This window comes from Heterodontus francisci, chromosome 30 (assembly GCF_036365525.1).
Source record: "Heterodontus francisci isolate sHetFra1 chromosome 30, sHetFra1.hap1, whole genome shotgun sequence".
In the NCBI taxonomy this organism is placed as follows: Eukaryota; Metazoa; Chordata; class Chondrichthyes; order Heterodontiformes; family Heterodontidae; genus Heterodontus; species Heterodontus francisci.
In genome coordinates this window covers 53457077-53474786 of record NC_090400.1, presented here as the reverse complement: position 1 = coordinate 53474786, position 17710 = coordinate 53457077, and the positions used below count along the sequence as shown (strand labels likewise).

At 46.3% G+C, this 17710-nt stretch overlaps 1 protein-coding gene across 1 annotated transcript in view; it reads right to left on the bottom strand.

The window, feature by feature from the left end:
* The window catches only part of LOC137346799 (heparin cofactor 2-like), a 42269-nt gene extending 25891 nt beyond the window's left edge, over positions 1 to 16378 (bottom strand). The window contains exons 1-2 of the mRNA XM_068010673.1: positions 15453 to 16378; positions 172 to 445 (exon numbers count right to left, since the gene is read on the bottom strand). Coding sequence (XP_067866774.1) covers positions 172 to 445; positions 15453 to 16263 — 1085 coding nt within the window. The 5' untranslated portion in view covers positions 16264 to 16378. The remainder of the gene's footprint in view (positions 1 to 171; positions 446 to 15452) is intronic.
* Between the last annotated feature and the right edge of the window lie 1332 nt (positions 16379 to 17710).

Here is a 17710-nt window from a genome sequence, read left to right as displayed (position 1 = left end):
ATACACCGCCCTCCTAGAGGAGAAAAAATGAAGTACAAACTTGCAGAAACATACACAGACGCACCGATACATGAATAACCCATCTTCTCAGTTAGTAACCAGATCATTTTGGGGAACAGACAATTGATGACATCATTTAAGAGTGTGCACTCCTTAATGCTGCTACACTACCTGTTGGTCATGTCCTTGAGCCAGTTGTCAACCATTTCCCAGTTGAGGTCTCTCTCAATGTGCCTCAGGCCAAAGGTTTTATAGGGGACTACGATCAGCATGCTGGCATTGGCACTGTACGGGAGGCTGATGACGTCGCACTTGTGGGTGTGATCTGTGGTGGCAAGCATGGTTGCTCTGACATACATCATTGGCACCTTCACCACTGCCGTCTTGCTGGTGTGGAAATGGAGCATGGCGGTCTTGCTTTTAATAAATTTATGCTCCCACGAGCCTGCAAACAGAATGGATTTGCAGAGTAATAATAAAGTCTTGTACCATTGCACTGTGAGCTAAGATTGATGACAGCGACAAGAATGATAACGCTGTGGAAAATGATCGCATTAGTTAGTGCAATGATCCAAATGATAGTAGAGACGTTTCCCAATGCATGTATTGTTCAAAACAAACAACAGGAGCATTGTTGAAGTGTTTTATGATACAAACCCCTCCCCCACTACCCACCAAAAAAATATTTGCACCATCAGAATCACAGTTCTTGATCGCATGAAGCAAGCTCCTTGGTGTTATTTTTAGAATAGTAAGGAAGAGCTATGGGGAAAGAGCAGGGGAGTGGAACTAATTGGATTTAGCTCTAGCAAAGATCTGGCACAGTGGACTGAATGGCCTCTTTCTTTGATGTCTGATTCTATTGTTTTCTACATTTTCTCCACTCCTCTCCTAAAAGTCAGCAGCACCTACAATGTCTCAGAGCACTAATAGATCCCCAGTAGCCTGATCCTGTCCTTGACAAACTTCAGACACTTTGTAGTAAGCATCGCTAAATAACAGTCAGGTGTAGAAATTCCAGCTGATAATTTACTCTTCCCTAGCTTGGGGACATTGAGTAGACAATTATTATCTCACTAAGATCAGCTAATTCAACGAAGAACAGGACATTGAACCTTGCGGGGTGGAGGAAGTCGGTGGGAGGGTGGCTAGCCATGCTTCAGTCATTAACAGCGTCTCTACCTCCAAGTCAGAGGGTGTGGGTTCAAGTCCCACACCAGAGACATGAGCACAAAAATCTAGGCTGACACTCCAGTGCAGTACTGAGGGAATGCTGCACTGTCAGAGATACTTTCAGATGGGAGATTAAACTGAGGCCCCGCTTGCTCTCTCAGGTGAACATAATGGATCCCATGGCATTATTTCAAAAAAGAGCAGGTGAGATCTCCCTGATCTTGAGGCCGATATCTATCCCTCCACTAATATCGCTAAAATAGCAATTATCTGGTCATAATCACAATGCTGTTTGTGGGAGCTTGCTGTGCACAAATTGGATGTTGTGATTCCTACATTACAACTTCAAAAAAGTGCTTCTTTGGCTTAAGCGATTTGGGACATCCTGAGATCTTTTTCCCTGGTCTGTATGCCTCAGGCTACCCACTGAACCATCAAGAAAGCAAGCTTAAAAAAAGAAATTGTTCCAGAAATATTCTGTGGTTCAGAGCATATAGATATGTTTCTTATTGCAATTGGCACGATTAAGCTGCAGGAAATAATTTCTGTAAATGTTTACATAATGGCCAGTGTGGGTGGGGTCTTGTTTTGAACATTACTAATAAGTCAGTTGTCTTGGAGAAGCTGCAGAGTAAATTTGCCAGAGTTTTTAAGAGAGATGATGAACTTCAGTTAAGTTGAGAGACTGCAGAAGCTGAGATTGTTCTCATTATAGCAGAAAGGTTAAGGGGAGATTTTTTTCCCCAAAAATATACTTTATTCATAAAAATCTGTAAAAATGCATCACAAAACAGTTCAAAACAGCACCAAGTTGACATTCCAAAAAGTGCAAAGGAAATCAGTTTTCTTCAATACAGGAGTGAGTTGCCTCACAACCCTTCCATTCCATTTTACATGCCATGTACATTTTATAGCAAAACCATATATGGTGTATACAGCCTGAGAGGTTTCCCATATATCCAGTCCCTCAGTTCACTTTGATGGGGGGACCTTACACTGTGGTCTTTCCCCATTGAGCCTTTTCAGTGGCTGCCCCAAGCTTTAGTGCGTCCCTCAGCACGTAGTCCTGGACCTTGGAATGTGCCAGTCTGCAACACTCAGTCATGGACAACTCTTTGCACTGGAAGACCAGCATGTTTCGGGCAGACCAAAGAGCGTCTTTCACCGAATTGATGGTCCTCCAGCAGCAGTTGATGTTTATCTCGGTGTGCAACCCTGGGAACAGCCCGTAGAGCACAGACTCCTGTGTTACAGAGCTGCTTGGGATGAACCGCGACAAAAACCACTGCATCTCTTTCCACACCTGCTTTGCAAAGACACATTCCAGAAGGAGGTGGGCAACCGTCTCTTCTCCACCGCAGCCACCTCAAGGGCAGCGTGCGGAGGCAGGGCGAGAGTCCGGGCGTGCAGAAAGGATCTGACGGGGAGGGCTCTTCTCACCACCAGCCAAGCTACGTCTTGGTGCTTATTTGAAAGCTCTAGTGATGAGGCATTCCGCCAAATGACTTTGGCAGTCTGCCCGGGGAACCATCCGACAGGATCCACCATCTCCTTTTCCCATAGGGCCTCGAGGACATTCCGTGCTGACCACTGCCTGATGGATTGGTGGTCAAAGGTGCTTTCCTGCAGAAACCTTCCCGGGAAGGATAGGTGGTCCGGCACAGTCCAACTGGATGGAGCGTTCCACGGCAATGTGACCAATCCCATCCTTCGCAACACCGTGGACAGATAGAACCTCAGCAAGTAGTGACACTTGGAGTTTGCGTACTGGGGTTCTACACACAGCTTGATGCAGCCGCACACGAAGGTGGCCATCAGGATGAGAGTGACATTGGGTAAATTTTTCCCGCCCTTATCCAGAGGTTTGAACATCGTGTCCCTCCGGACCCGGTCCATTTTGGATCTCCAGATAAAGCAGAAAATGGCTCGGGTGACCACCACAGCACAGGAGTGGGGTATGGGCCAGACCTGCGACATGTACAGCAACAACGTGAGCGCCTCGCACCTGATGACCAGGTTCTTACCCACAATGGAGAGAGATCGCTGCCCCCACATGCTCAGTTTATGGCATACCCTGGCTACTCACTCCTTCCAGCTTTTGACGCACTTCAAAACCATATCCCCAGCACCTTCAGGTAATCTGACCTGACGGTGAAGGGGACAAAGGATCGGTCGGCCCAGTTCCCAAAGAACATGGCCTCGCTCTTGCCGTGGTTAACTATGGCTCCCGAGGCCAGTTCGAACTGGTCGCAGATGCTCATCAGTCTGCGAATGGACAGCGGATCTGAGCAGAAGACGGCGAAGTCATCCATGTACAGAGAGGTTTTAACCTGAGTGCCTCCACTGCCTGGGATTGTCACCCCTCTTATGCTCGCATCCTTCCTAATAGACTCAGCAAAAGGTTCGATTCAGCAAACAAACAAGACCGGGGAGAGAGGACAGCCCTGTCTGACTCCAGATTGGATCGGGAAACTTTCTGATTCCCACCCATTGATTGAGACTGCGCTACTGATGTTTGTGTAGAGCAGTTTGATCCAGTTGCAGATTCCCTCCCCAAACCCCATTTTGGAAAGCACGTCCATCATGTAGGTGTGCGATATCCTGTCAAAAGCCTTCTCCTGGTCCAAGCTGATGAGGCAGGTGTCCACCCTCCTGTCCCGTACATTGGCGATCGTATCCCTGAGTAGCGCAAAAAACTGTTGGAGAAACTGTTTCTCCTGGCAGAAGGGTTGGTAACTCAAGGATACACATTTAAGATAATTGGCAATAGAGTGGGAGATGAGAAATTTTGTTACACCGTGAGTTGTTACAATCTGGAAAACCACTGCCTGAAAGGGCGGTGGAAGCAGATTCAACAGTGATTTTGTAAAGGGAATTAAACATATACTTTAAACGAAAAAAAGTACAGGGCTATGAGGGAAGAGCAAGGGAGTGGGACTAATTGGATAAAAATAGAAAATATTGGAAACACACAGCAGGTTCTGATGAAGGGTCATCGACCTGAAACGTTAACTCTGTTTCTGTCTCCATGGATACTGCCAGACCTGCTGAGTTGTTCCAGCATTTTCGGTTTTTATTTCAGATTTCCCGCATCCGCAATATTTTGATTTTATAGTGGGACTAATGGGATAGCTCTTTCAAAGGGCTGGCACAGGTATGGTGGGCCGAATGGCTGCCTTCTGTGCTGTAAGATTCCATGAATCTATGAGGGTTTGGAAGTGTTTTGTAAATGTTGTGAAAAGGTTTTCTCTGAGTAGCAGGCAAACTGAGAGTACCACCAGTTTGCATTCAATTAAAACAGGGGCTACTGTGCTGGGACACATGTTTCAAAAGAAATTTGCCATCCAAGAATTCAACAAAATTCACTGTTGCTGAGCGCTCTGCAGGCTGGTTCCTGCCTCCTACCTTTTTGCTTTTAAATCTCCTCTTGCTTTAAAACATTCATGCCTTGAAATTACATTACAGGATTATTAATGCTTAAGGTGATCCCATGCAATCCCCCTGCCTGCTATTCTTCCAGAGGTTGAAGCCTCTGTTAAAGTAGCAAGCTTTTGAACTGCATACGAAAGTGTTTTGTATGTGGAAGCTAATATTTGCACAGCAGAACATCAAGGTGTCAGAATTTAAGAAACTACCCTCTATGTGGGAAGTTGGATAGTATGATCTGGCAAAGAACCTCTGTGCGGCACGCCTTAGAAGGATTAGAAATAGCTTTGTTTCCTGTGTGTGCATATTCTCAGTGATTGTTGTGGGGTGGAATGCTACAATCCTTCATGGTAATACTTGCATGTACAAACTAAACTACTGCAATCCTTAACACCAAATAGAAAATGAAAATCATATGGTCTTCCATGAACCTACCGCATCAAGGCGTCATATGAGGCATTAATGAGCCACGCAGTTCAGGCTGTGATTTGGTCCCTGCATTCAGATTGGGGCACCATAATTAGCCTTAGTGCTCATGGACTTGGGAAAGAGAAAAGATTAGGATCAGGATTCCGTCTCCTTATGGAATGTGGAGTTATGTGGTATCAGGTGAGAGAGTACAATTATCAGCAATGCATTGGGAGTGTCAGCCGAGATTTTGCTGCAGTCGGACCTGAACCCAGCAGCCTCCAGAGTTAGAAGTAAGCACAGTTGACACCTAGCTAAAGCTTTAGGACTGCTGATATTTACAGAGCTGTACCCCAGGAAGAGTCAGCACCTTTAGAAAGGAAGACTTCCATTAATATAATGCCTTTCACAACCTCAACGTCCTAAAACGCTTTACAGCCAATGAAGTACTTTTGAAGTGCCATCGCTATTGTAATATAGGAAATGTGGCAGTTAATTTGCGCACAGCAAACTCCGACAAACAGCAACACGATAATGACCAGATAATCTGTTTTGTTAGAAGTTGCAGCACTTCAGGAGACTCGCCTCCCCGCGAGTGGCTCTCTAGCAGAGCAAGACTACACCTTCTTCTGGCAGGGCAGGGATCCTGAAGAACCAAGACAGCATGGAGTGGGCTTCGCCATCAGAAACTCCTTGCTCAGCATGATAGAGCCTCCCTCAAATGGCTCGGAACGCATACTGTCCATCCGACTGCTCACCACCTCTGGTCCAGTACACCTACTCAGCATCTATGCTCCAACACTCTGCTCCGCACCTGAAGCTAAAGACCAGTTCTATGAACAACTCCATAACATCATTAGCAGCATCCCCAACACCGAACACCTATTCCTGCTGGGGGACTTTAATGCCAGGGTTGGGGCCGACCATGACTCATGGCCCTCCTGCCTTGGGCGCTATGGCGTTGGAAGGATGAATGAGAACGGGCAGAGACTGCTTGAGTTGTGTACCTATCATAACCTCTGCATCACCAACTCGTTCTTTCACACTAAACCCTGTCACCAGGTTTCATGGAGGCACCCAAGATCACGTCGTTGGCACCAGCTAGACCTCATTGTCACAAGGCGAGCCGCCTTAAACAGTGTTCAAATCACACGCAGCTTCCACAGTGCGGACTGCGACACCGACCACTCCCTGGTGTGCAGCAAGGTTAGACTCAGACCAAAGAAGTTGCATCATTCCAAGCAGAAGGGCCACCCGCGCATCAACACGAGCAGAATTTCTCACCCACAGCTGTTACAAAAATTTCTAAATTCACTTGTAACAGCCCTTCAAAACACTCCCACAGGGGATGCTGAGACCAAGTGGGCCCACATCAGAGACGCCATCTATGAGTCAGCTTTGACCACCTACGGCAAAAGTGCGAAGAGAAATGCAGACTGGTTTCAATCTCATAATGAAGAGCTGGAACCTGTCATAGCCGCTAAGCGCATTGCACTTTTGAACTACAAGAAAGCCCCCAGCGATTTAACATCCGCAGCACTTAAAGCAGCCAGAAGTACTGCACAAAGAACAGCTAGGCGTTGCGCAAACGACTACTGGCAACACCTATGCAGTCATATTCAGCTGGCCTCAGACACCGGAAACATCAGAGGAATGTATGATGGCATGAAGAGAGCTCTTGGGCCAACCATCAAGAAGATCACCCCCCTCAAATCTAAATCGGGGGACATAATCACTGACCAACGCAAACAGATGGACCGCTGGGTTGAGCACTACCTAGAACTGTACTCCAGGGAGAATGCTGTCACTGAGACTGCCCTCAATGCAGCCCAGCCTCTACCAGTCATGGATGAGCTGGACATACAGCCAACCAAATCGGAACTCAGTGATGCCATTGATTCCCTAGCCAGCGGAAAAGCCCCTGGGAAGGACAGCATTACCCCTGAAATAATCAAGAGTGCCAAGCCTGCTATACTCTCAGCACTACATGAACTGCTATGCCTGTGCTGGGACGAGGGAGCAGTACCCCAGGACATGCGCGATGCCAACATCATCACCCTCTATAAAAACAAAGGTGACCGCGGTGACTGCAACAACTACCGTGGAATCTCCCTGCTCAGCATAGTGGGGAAAGTCTTTGCTCGAGTCGCTCTGAACAGGCTCCAGAAGCTGGCCGAGCGCGTCTACCCTGAGGCACAGTGTGGCTTTCGTGCAGAGAGATCGACTATTGACATGCTGTTCTCCCTTCGTCAGATACAGGAGAAATGCCGTGAACAACAGATGCCCCTCTACATTGCTTTCATTGATCTCACCAAAGCCTTTGACCTCGTCAGCAGACGTGGTCTCTTCAGACTACTAGAAAAGATCGGATGTCCACCAAAGCTACTAAGTATCATCACCTCATTCCATGACAATATGAAAGGCACAATTCAACATGGTGGCTCCTCATCAGAACCCTTTCCTATCCTGAGTGGTGTGAAACAGGGCTGTGTTCTCGCACCCACACTTTTTGGGATTTTCTTCTCCCTGCTGCTTTCACATGCGTTCAAATCCTCTGAAGAAGGAATTTTCCTCCACACAAGATCAGGGGGCAGGTTGTTCAACCTTGCCCGTCTAAGAGCGAAGTCCAAAGTACGGAAAGTCCTCATCAGAGAACTCCTCTTTGCTGACGATGCTGCTTTAACATCTCACACTGAAGAATGCCTGCAGAGTCTCATCGACAGGTTTGCGTCTGCCTGCAATGAATTTGGCCTAACCATCAGCCTCAAGAAAACGAACATCATGGGGCAGGATGTCAGAAATGCTCCATCCATCAATATTGGCGACCACGCTCTGGAAGTGGTTCAAGAGTTCACCTACCTAGGCTCAACTATCACCAGTAACCTGTCTCTAGATGCAGAAATCAACAAGCGCATGGGTAAGGCTTCCACTGCTATGTCCAGACTGGCCAAGAGAGTGTGGGAAAATGGCGCACTGACACGGAACACAAAAGTCCGAGTGTATCAGGCCTGTGTCCTCAGTACCTTGCTCTACGGCAGCGAGGCCTGGACAACGTATGCCAGCCAAGAGCGACGTCTCAATTCATTCCATCTTCGCTGCCTTCGGAGAATACTTGGCATCAGGTGGCAGGACTATATCTCCAACACAGAAGTCCTTGAAGCGGCCAACACCCCCAGCTTATACACACTACTGAGTCAGCGGCGCTTGAGATGGCTTGGCCATGTGAGCCGCATGGAAGATGGCAGGATCCCCAAAGACACATTGTACAGCGAGCTCGCCACTGGTATCAGACCCACCGGCCGTCCATGTCTCCGTTATAAAGACGTCTGCAAACGCGACATGAAATCGTGTGACATTGATCACAAGTCGTGGGAGTCAGTTGCCAGCATTCGCCAGAGCTGGCGGGCAGCCATAAAGACAGGGCTAAATTGTGGCGAGTCGAAGAGACTTAGTAGTTGGCAGGAAAAAAGACAGAGGCGCAAGGGGAGAGCCAACTGTGCAACAGCCCCGACAAACAAATTTCTCTGCAGCACCTGTGGAAGAGCCTGTCACTCCAGAATTGGCCTTTATAGCCACTCCAGGCGCTGCTTCACAAACCACTGACCACCTCCAGGCGCGTATCCATTGTCTCTCGAGATAAGGAGGCCCAAAAGAAAGAAAGAAAAAGAAGGTTGAAGGATAAATATTGGTCAGAGCACTCCCCTGTACTTCTTCAAACTAGCACTATGGGATGTTTTTCAGCCAACAGCACAGGACCTCAGGTTAATATCTTTGCTGAAAGACAGCACAGCACTCTCTCAGTACTGCACTAACACGTCAGCTTAGATTTTTACACTTAAGTCCTAGAGTGGGAGTTGAACCTATAACATACTGACTGAGAGACTAGAGAACTACCAACTGAGCCGAGCTTAGAAATGCAAAAGGAAACATGTTTCAAAGTTTCGCTTTATCCCCAATCTACAGTTTATGACAGACAGCACATAAATATACTGCAGTAACATCTGTGAAGTTTGAACCCTATCCAGCAGTAATATATGAGTAGAATTTTCCACGTTTCTCAGATTACACTATGAACAGATACATTTGTTGTGCCATTGCCTTATTCCCAACTCCCATGTCCGTGTTTCTGGAAATAGTACTTTGTTTAAATTTTTCCTATTTGATGGTCCCCTAGGTAACATCACATTGCGTCTGGGTGTGTTCCAGTAATGCAGATTGGAGAAGGTGGTGTTCTCAGAACATACATGAAGCAAGGTCGTGTGTTTATTTCTCTATTGGTAAAGGCGAAGCGAAACTGAACCACGGAGATCAACGTCGTTTATAATGAACATCAAACTTGGCTCTCACGGGCAGAGAGAGACACTGTGAACCACTTCTGCACTCTCTAATGGATATCACTACAACAACTGACATTTATACAGCACCTTTAAAAGAAAGATTTGCATTTATATAACACCTTTCATGACCTCAGGATATCCCAAAGCGCTTTACAGCTAATGAAGTACTTTTGAAGTGTAGTCACTGTTTTAGTATAGGAACTGCAGCAGCCTATTTATACACAGTGAGCTCCCACAAAGAGCAATGTGATAATGACCAGATAATCTGTTTTTGTGATGTTGGTTGAGGGATAAATATTGGCCAGGACATTAGGGATAACTTCCCTGCTCTTCTTTGGAAATAGTGCCATGGGATTGTATACATCCACCTGATGGGGCCTTGGTTTAACATCTCAACTGAGACACGGCACCCCTGGCAGTGCAGCACTCCCTCAGTCTTGCACTGAGTGTCAGCCTAGATTTTTGTGCTCAATTCTCTGGACCCACCACCTTCTGATTTGTGGGTAAGCATGCTAGCAACTGAGCTGCAGCAGACATATAGTTCAATGTAGTAAAACATCACAAGGTGCTTCACAAAAGTGTAATCAGGCAAAATAATTGTCACAGAGTCAAAGAAGGCTACATTAGGGCAGGTAACCAAAAGCTTGATTCATGATCTAGATTCAACAGTCACAAGGCACTTGACAGGAGCGTAATTAGACAAAAATTGTTACTGAACCAAAAAAGCAGTGGTGACTAAAAGCTTGGGAAATGTGATAGGTTTTAAGGAGCATCTTAAAGAGGAGAGAGTGGTGGAGAGGGGGAAAGGTTTAGCAAGGGAATTCCAGAGCTTAGGGCCTAAATAGCTGAAGACACAGTCACCAAAGGTGGAGAGAAGGGTGTGGGGGGGGGGATGCATAGGCAATGAAAGCAGCAAGATCGCAGAGTTCCTGGGGGGGTTATAAGACTGCAAAGGTTACAGTAATTTGGACAGATGAAGCCCCGAAGAGATTTAAGCACAAGGATGAGAATTTTAGATTTGAGGCATTCCAGGACTGGGAGCCGATGTAGGTCAGTGAGCACAAGGATGATGGGCGAACGGGACTTGGCGCAGGTAAGGATATACACAAGAGAGTTGAGTCCAGTTTATGGATGGGCGAGGATAGGAGGGTGACAAGGAGACCATTGAGTCTGGAGGTGGCAAAATTATGAAGGAGGGTCTCAATTGCAGGTGGGCTGAGGCAGGGGCAAAGATGGGTGATGTTACAGAGCGGGAGTAGGCAGTCTTTGTTTAGATTTTCTTGTACTATCCATTCATACCTGCTAAGGCGAATAGGCAGGCACAGCCTGTTTCCAGACTTCTCCCATTGCTGCCAAACAGCCTGAGATGATTCCTACTTTATAGTTTCTACTGTGTCCCCGTCCCACCCTTTCCCTTTCCCTGTGGGTGAAATGTCTGGCTTCTGCTTGGCACATGATTCATAGCAGACACAGTACTATGGTGTGGTGCCAGAGGAATAGAGGACTGCTAACATTGTACCTTTGTTTAAAAAGGGAGTGCAGGATAGACTGAATAATTAATTACAGGCCGGTCAGGCTAACCTTGGTAGTGGGCAAATTATTTGAATTAGTTCTGCGAGACAGGATAAACTGTCACTTAGAAAGGCATAGATTAATCAAGGATAGTCAGCATGGATTTGTTAAGGGAAGATGGTGTCTGACTAACTTGATTTAATTTTTTGAAGAAGCAGCAAGAAGGATTGATGAGGGTAGTGCAGCTGGTGTGGTCTACATGGATTTTAGCAAGACTTTTGACAAGATCCCACATGGCAGACTGGTTAAAAAAATAAAAATGCATGGTATCCAGGGGAATGGATACAAAATTGGCTCAGTGGCAGGAAACAAAAGGTAATTGTTGACAGGTGTTTTTGCAACAGGAGGGCTGTTTCCAGTGACGTTCTGCAGGGCTCAGTACTGGGTCCCCTGCTTTTTGTGGTCTATATTAACGAGTTGGACGTAAATGTAGGGGGTATAATCAAGAGGTTTGCAGACAACATGAAAATTGGCCACGTGATTGATAGCAAGGAGGAAAGCTATAAACTGCAGGAAGATATCAATGGACAGAAAAGTGCCAATGGAATTCAACTTGGAGAAGTGTGAGGTGATGCATTTGGGGAGGCCAAACAAGGGCAAAGAATACAAAATTAATGGGAGAATACTGAGAGGTGTAGAGGAAGTGAGGGACCTTGGAGTGAATGTCCACAGATCCCTGAAGGTAGCAGGACAGGTTGATAAGGTGGTTAAGAATGCATATGGAATCCTTTCCTTTATTAGCTGAGGTGCAGAATATAAAAGCAGGGAGGGTATGGTGGAACTGTATAAATCATTAGTTAGGCCACAACTTGAGGTGCAGTTCTGATCACCTCGTTATGGAAAAGATGTAATTGCACTGGAGACTGTACAGAGGAGATTTACGAGGATGTTGCCAGGACTGGAAAAGTGCAGCTATGAGGAAAGATTGGATAGGCTGGGGTTGTTCTCCTTGGAACAGAGAAGGCTGAGGGGAGATCTGATTGAAATGTACAAAATTGTGAGGGGCCTGGATAGAGTGGATGGGAAGGGCCTATTTACCTTAGCAGAGAGGACAGTGATTAGGGGACATCGATTTAAAGTGATTGGTAGAAAGATTAGAGGGGAGATGAGGAAATGTTTTTTCACCCAGAGGGTGGTGGGGGTCTGGAACTCACTACCTGTAAGGGTAGTAGAGGCAGAAACCCTCAACTCATTTAAAAGATGTCTGGATATGCACCGCAAGTGCTGCACAGACCAAATGCTGGAAAGTGGGATTAGGCTGGGTGGCTTGCTTTCCGGCCGGCAAAGACACGATGGGCCAAGTGGCCTCTTTCTATGATTCTATGTATGGTCATAGGGCACAGCATGTTGGAACACTAATATACCAGGATACTACTTGGAAATGTCACATTCTATACAGTGTAAAACATTTACCAGGGATCCAGAAACCTTGCTGCAAGAAAATGTTACTGCCTTTTTAATAATGGGCCATAATTTGCTGTGGCAGGGCATGTAATGGTGTTTGCTGTTAGTTAGAGTTGCCCTTGCACCTTTAAGTTTTTTTACATTTTTTGCATGGCAAGTTCCTGAAAGTACAAGCTGAAACCATCACAGCGAGAGAAACTGGGCATCTGGGACCTGAGTAAACAGGACAAGTAACTGTATCTCCTGAATCAGATCGAAGGTTTCTGAAATTAACAGTGTAAGGACTGAGAAGGAAGTATAAATTAAAGTAGATGAATTCAATGTCAAAACTGGTACACACAGAGAAATAAAGAGCAGGAGAGAAAGATTGGATTAAGAGGGAGAGGAAAAAAATTATAGAATGGCAAATTTTTAAATTTGACAATTTTAAAATTTCCAATAATTAAAGCTTGTAATAATTGCTTGGCAGCAATTAACACTTGTCACGTCATTAAAAGGGTACTTATACTGAAGTGAACAAGCCTTAACTTTCTGTGCCCAGTTTAGTTCAGGTCTACCACTCAATACAGCAACTTCACGCCATTCAATGGACTTCAGTGGTGTGGCAGACAGCCAGATGCTGTTTAACAGCACAACATTGTGTCGTGTTGCAGTGTTTTGAAATTGCAATTGCATTGCGCATTGTGTACTCTAGAGGTTGCTGTAGAGCACACATGCTAGCAAGGTCCGGGTCCGGAGGGACACGATGTTCAAACCTCTGGATAAGGGCGGGAAAAATGTACCCAACGTGGCCCTCATCCTGATGACCACCTTCAGGTGCGGCTGCATCAAGCTGTGTGTAGACCTCCAGTACGCAAACTCCAAATTTCACTCCGTGCTGAGGTTCTATCTGTCCCCGGTGTTGCGAAGGATGGGCCTGGTCACATTACCGTGGAACGCTCCATGCAGTTGGATCGTGCCGTCCCACCTATCCTTCGTGGAGCAGTTTCTGCGGGAAAACACCTTTGACCACCGCTCCATCAGGCAGTGGTCTGCACGGAATGTCCTCAAGGCCCTTCGGGGGATCCTGTCGGATGGTTCCCCGGGCAGACTGCCAAAGTCATTTGGCGGAATGCCTCATCACCAGAACTTTCAAACAAGCACCAAGATGTAGCTTGGCTGGTGGTGAGAAGTGCCCTCCCCGTCAGATCCTTCCTGCACGCCCGAAGTCTCACCCCCTCCGCTCAATGCCCCCGCAGTGGCTGTGGTGGGGAAGAGACGGTTGCCCACCTCCTCCTGGAATGTGTCTTTGCAAAGCAGGTGTGGAAAGAGATGCAGTGGTTTTTGTCGAGGTTCATCCCAAGCAGCTCTGTAACACCGTAGTCTGTGCTCAACGGGCTGTTCCCAGGGACGCACACCGAGACAAACATCAACTGCTGCTGGAGGACTATCAATTCGGTGAATGATGCCCTTTGGTCTGCCTGAAACTTGCTGGTCTTCCAGCGCAAAGAGTTGTCCACCACCGAATGTTGCAGACTGGCACATTCCAAGGTCCAGGACTACGTGCTGAGGGACGCACTAAAGCTTGGAGCAGCCGTGGCAAAGGCTCAATGGGGAAAGACCACTGTGTAAGGTTCCCCCACCATAGTGAACTGAGAGGCTGGACCCATGGGAAACCCCTCCGGCTGTATGCACCAAAATATGGCTTTGCTGTGTAAAGAAAATGTACATGGTATGTAAAATGGAATGGAAAGGTTGTGAGGCAACTCATGTTCTGTATTGAAGAAAACGTATTTCCTTTGCACTTTTTGGAATAGAGTTATCCAGCACTGAAACAGGCCCTTTGACCCACCAAGTGCTGACCATCAACCACCCATTTATACTAATACTGCATTAATCCCATATTCCCTACCACATCCCCACCATTCTCCACTAGGGGCAATTTACAATGGCCAATTTGCCTATCAACTTGCAAGTCTTTGGCTGTGGGAGGAAACTGGAGCATCCGGCAGAAACCCACGCAGTCACAGGGAGAATTTGCAAACTCCGCACAGGCAGTACCCAGAACTGAGCCTCGGTCGCTGGAGTTGTGAGGCTGTGGTGCTAACCACTGCGCCACTGTGCTGCCCTAAATGTCAACTTGGAACTGTTTTGAACAGTGTTATAATGTATTTTTTACAGATTTTTATGAATAGAGTATATGTTTGAAAAATAAAATGTTAGCAAAGTGAGAGAGACAGAGAGAAATGTCCTACTCCAGAAAAGAATGCAGAATCTGGTCCGGCTGCAGTCGATGGGGGTCGAGGTCAAGGAGGATCTCCATGAGGTGAAGAGCCAACAGGCCTCGCTCTTTGCCACGGAAGCCTCCAAGATCATCTTCCGTTCCAGAGTCCGCTCCATTGAGCAGGATGAGATGTGCTCGCGTTACTTCTTCCAAAAGGTACACACAGAGAGCTCTGTGATCAGCAGCCTGAAGGAAGAAGATGGCTCGGTAACGTCTTCGCAGTCCGACATACTAAGGATCAGCAAATCCTTTTATGCTGGGCCGTATGACGTGAAGCCCACAGACAGCAGAGCCTCCCAGTCCTTCCTGTCATCTATCACGGAGGTCTTAAATGACAGAACGCAGAAGAATCTGGACAAACCACTAACTCTGAACGAGCTGACAAAGGCCGTCAGGTCCTTCGCGACGAGTAAAACTCCCGGAAGCGACAGCTTACCGGTTGAGTTGTATTCGGCCCTGTGGGACTGGATCGGCCCGGACCTGCTGTGTAAAACCTCTCGGGCTGTATACATCAAAATGTTACTTCACTATATAATGCCAATGTACATTGCACTTAAAATGGAATGGCAGGAATTTTGAGGCACTTCATGTTTTTCTATTTCCAAGAAATCTGATCTCTGTTGTACTTTCCGAAATGTGAAATTTGAAGTTTTATATCACTCAGTGCGCCTCAGTCAGCAACCCCTTGGAGACCCATTTTTAATGGTGATTTCCCCTCGGCCTGATGTTGCTGTAGCATTTGTGCATTAATAATTGCAACACCATTAGCCTCATCATTATTTTGACCGCAAATTCTGGCGCAGTATATACCTGTACAAATATACCTTAATCAATAGTTAGAATGATGACTTGTATCCTGAAACACTGACCTTTGAAATAGAGTGCCTGGTAGATGAGCATCACGGTCTGGGGCTCAATGTCCTGCACCAGATCCTGAAGCTTCCCCTTTGTGGCCTTTGAAATGAGCTGGTTGAACTCGGCGATGGTTTTCGGGTCCAAGAAGTCCACAGACTGTGCGTGCGCCCCGTAGTATTGTTTCAACCACTCCTTAAAGGTTTTCCTGATCTTCAGCCCTTCCTTGACATAGATACCGGAGAAATCTTTGAGTGTGTATCCAAAGTCGTGCTTGAAGAGCCTGTGGATGAGCTTGTGGAAGACATCATGTAGGACCTCACTGCCAATCCCTGGCTTGTTATTGACAAAATGATCAAAGCCCAAAGCTCGGGAGATCTGCTCCTGTGTCCTGTTCCCAGCCCCCACCGTTACCATGGCCATCAAGCTGGAGAGCCCAAATGGAGAAAAGACCATATTCTTGGAAGCTGACTGGGACCTCAATAAGCTCCTGTAGAAATTGAATGCAAAATCAGTGTTGACCAAGGACAGGCGTTGGACCCGAGATTTGCCCCTAAATTTTTTACGTATGGAATCTGAGTTCTTCAGAGCTGCAAATTGTTTCTTGTTTACAAACGTGTCTTCCGGAAAGCTATAGTTGTCTTCTTCATCTTCGTAGTCTTCAAATTCAGTGTAGTCATACTCTTCTAGCTCAGGGATGTTGAGCTCTCTGGTCAGAGTGTTGCTATCTATCGGCACCACATGCCCAGTATCTAAGCTAGCAGCAGCTGCTGTTGTGCTGAAGAAAGGCAGACCACACAGAAGAAAGCAAAAGCAAGAAAACATCATCTTACTTTCTTCCAACTCTCCCCGTTTAGTTAGTCCAATACAGTAAAGAAAAGTCTGTAATTTTTGGGAACCTCTTTTTAAATCCAAACGCAGCGAGTGTCCACTCCGTCTAGTATGAAACTGAAGTTGAAAAGCTCCACTTCCCAAATTATCTTGTTTTTTTTTAATCACAGCTGTTGCACAACATGAGGTGACCCTGTAGGCTAAATAAATCCTGAGGAAAAAGGCAGACACTCAAGAATTCCCTAAACTGTGCCAGAACAACTGAAATTAATTAAGAGCAGAGTAGGATCCTGCTACGCACTGTTTTGACAGAAAGAAGACTTCCTTACTTAAAAAGTGTTTCTAGCGTTCGGTGCAGGAGTGAATAAGTCGTAGCATTTTTTTTTCCATCACTAACTATTTCCATGTGTAGGGTGTAGTTACTTTGTCGAAACCAAAGAAAACAGCTGCCAAATGTTTTCCGCGTTGGCCTGGCTTTGACAATCTCTTTACAACAAATTTTACCGATGATTACTAGGAGCAAAATTCTGTTGGCATACTTTAACCAACTTCGTTGATTGTAAAGCACTTTGGGAATTTCTGAAAGGGCTTGATAGGGTAGAAGCTGAGAGATTGTTCCAACTGGTCGGAGAATCTAGAACACGGGGACACAGTCTCAGGATAAGGAATCAATCATTCAGGACTGAGATCAGGAGAAATTACTTCACTCAAAGGGTTGTGAATTTTTGGAATTCTCTGCCCCAGAGGGTTGTGGATGCTCCTTTATTGAACACATTTAAGGCTGGGATAGATAGATTTTTGGTCTCACAGGGAATTAAGGGATATGGGGAGTGGGCAGGAATGTGGAATTGAAGCCAAAGATCAGCCATGATCATATTGAATGGTGGAGCAGGCTCGATGGGCCATATGGTCTACTTCTGCTCCTGTTTCTTGTGTTCTTGAATGTCCTTGATTTTCAATCGTTTCTGCGGTGTCTCTATTGAAATAGAAATGGGCAGCACAAATCGTGGGCTCCTGCTCACAATCCTCCACTCGCGTTACCGATCTGAGCTGGGTTGTTGTGGAGGAAGTGGTGAGCAGAGACCTGACACTTCCTGAAAGGGAGGGACAAGAGAAGGTAGAGTTGTTTACAGGAAGGTGATGTCTTTTGTAGCAGAACTGCATTCAGTTAGGGTCAATATTGGGAAAATTCAGGGTGCAAGGAGAAAGATTTACTTGTATTTATGTGATGCTTTATCATGCCGTTAAAATGTCTTAAAGTGCTTCACACAGTGAAGGCCTTTAGTTTTACATAGAATTTACAGCACAGAAACAGGCCATTCGGCCCAACAGGTCTATGCTGGTGTTTATGCGCTACATAAGCCTCTTCGCAACCCTCTTCATCTAACCCCATCAACATATCCTTCTATTCCTTTCTCCCTCATATGTTTATCTAGCTTCCCCT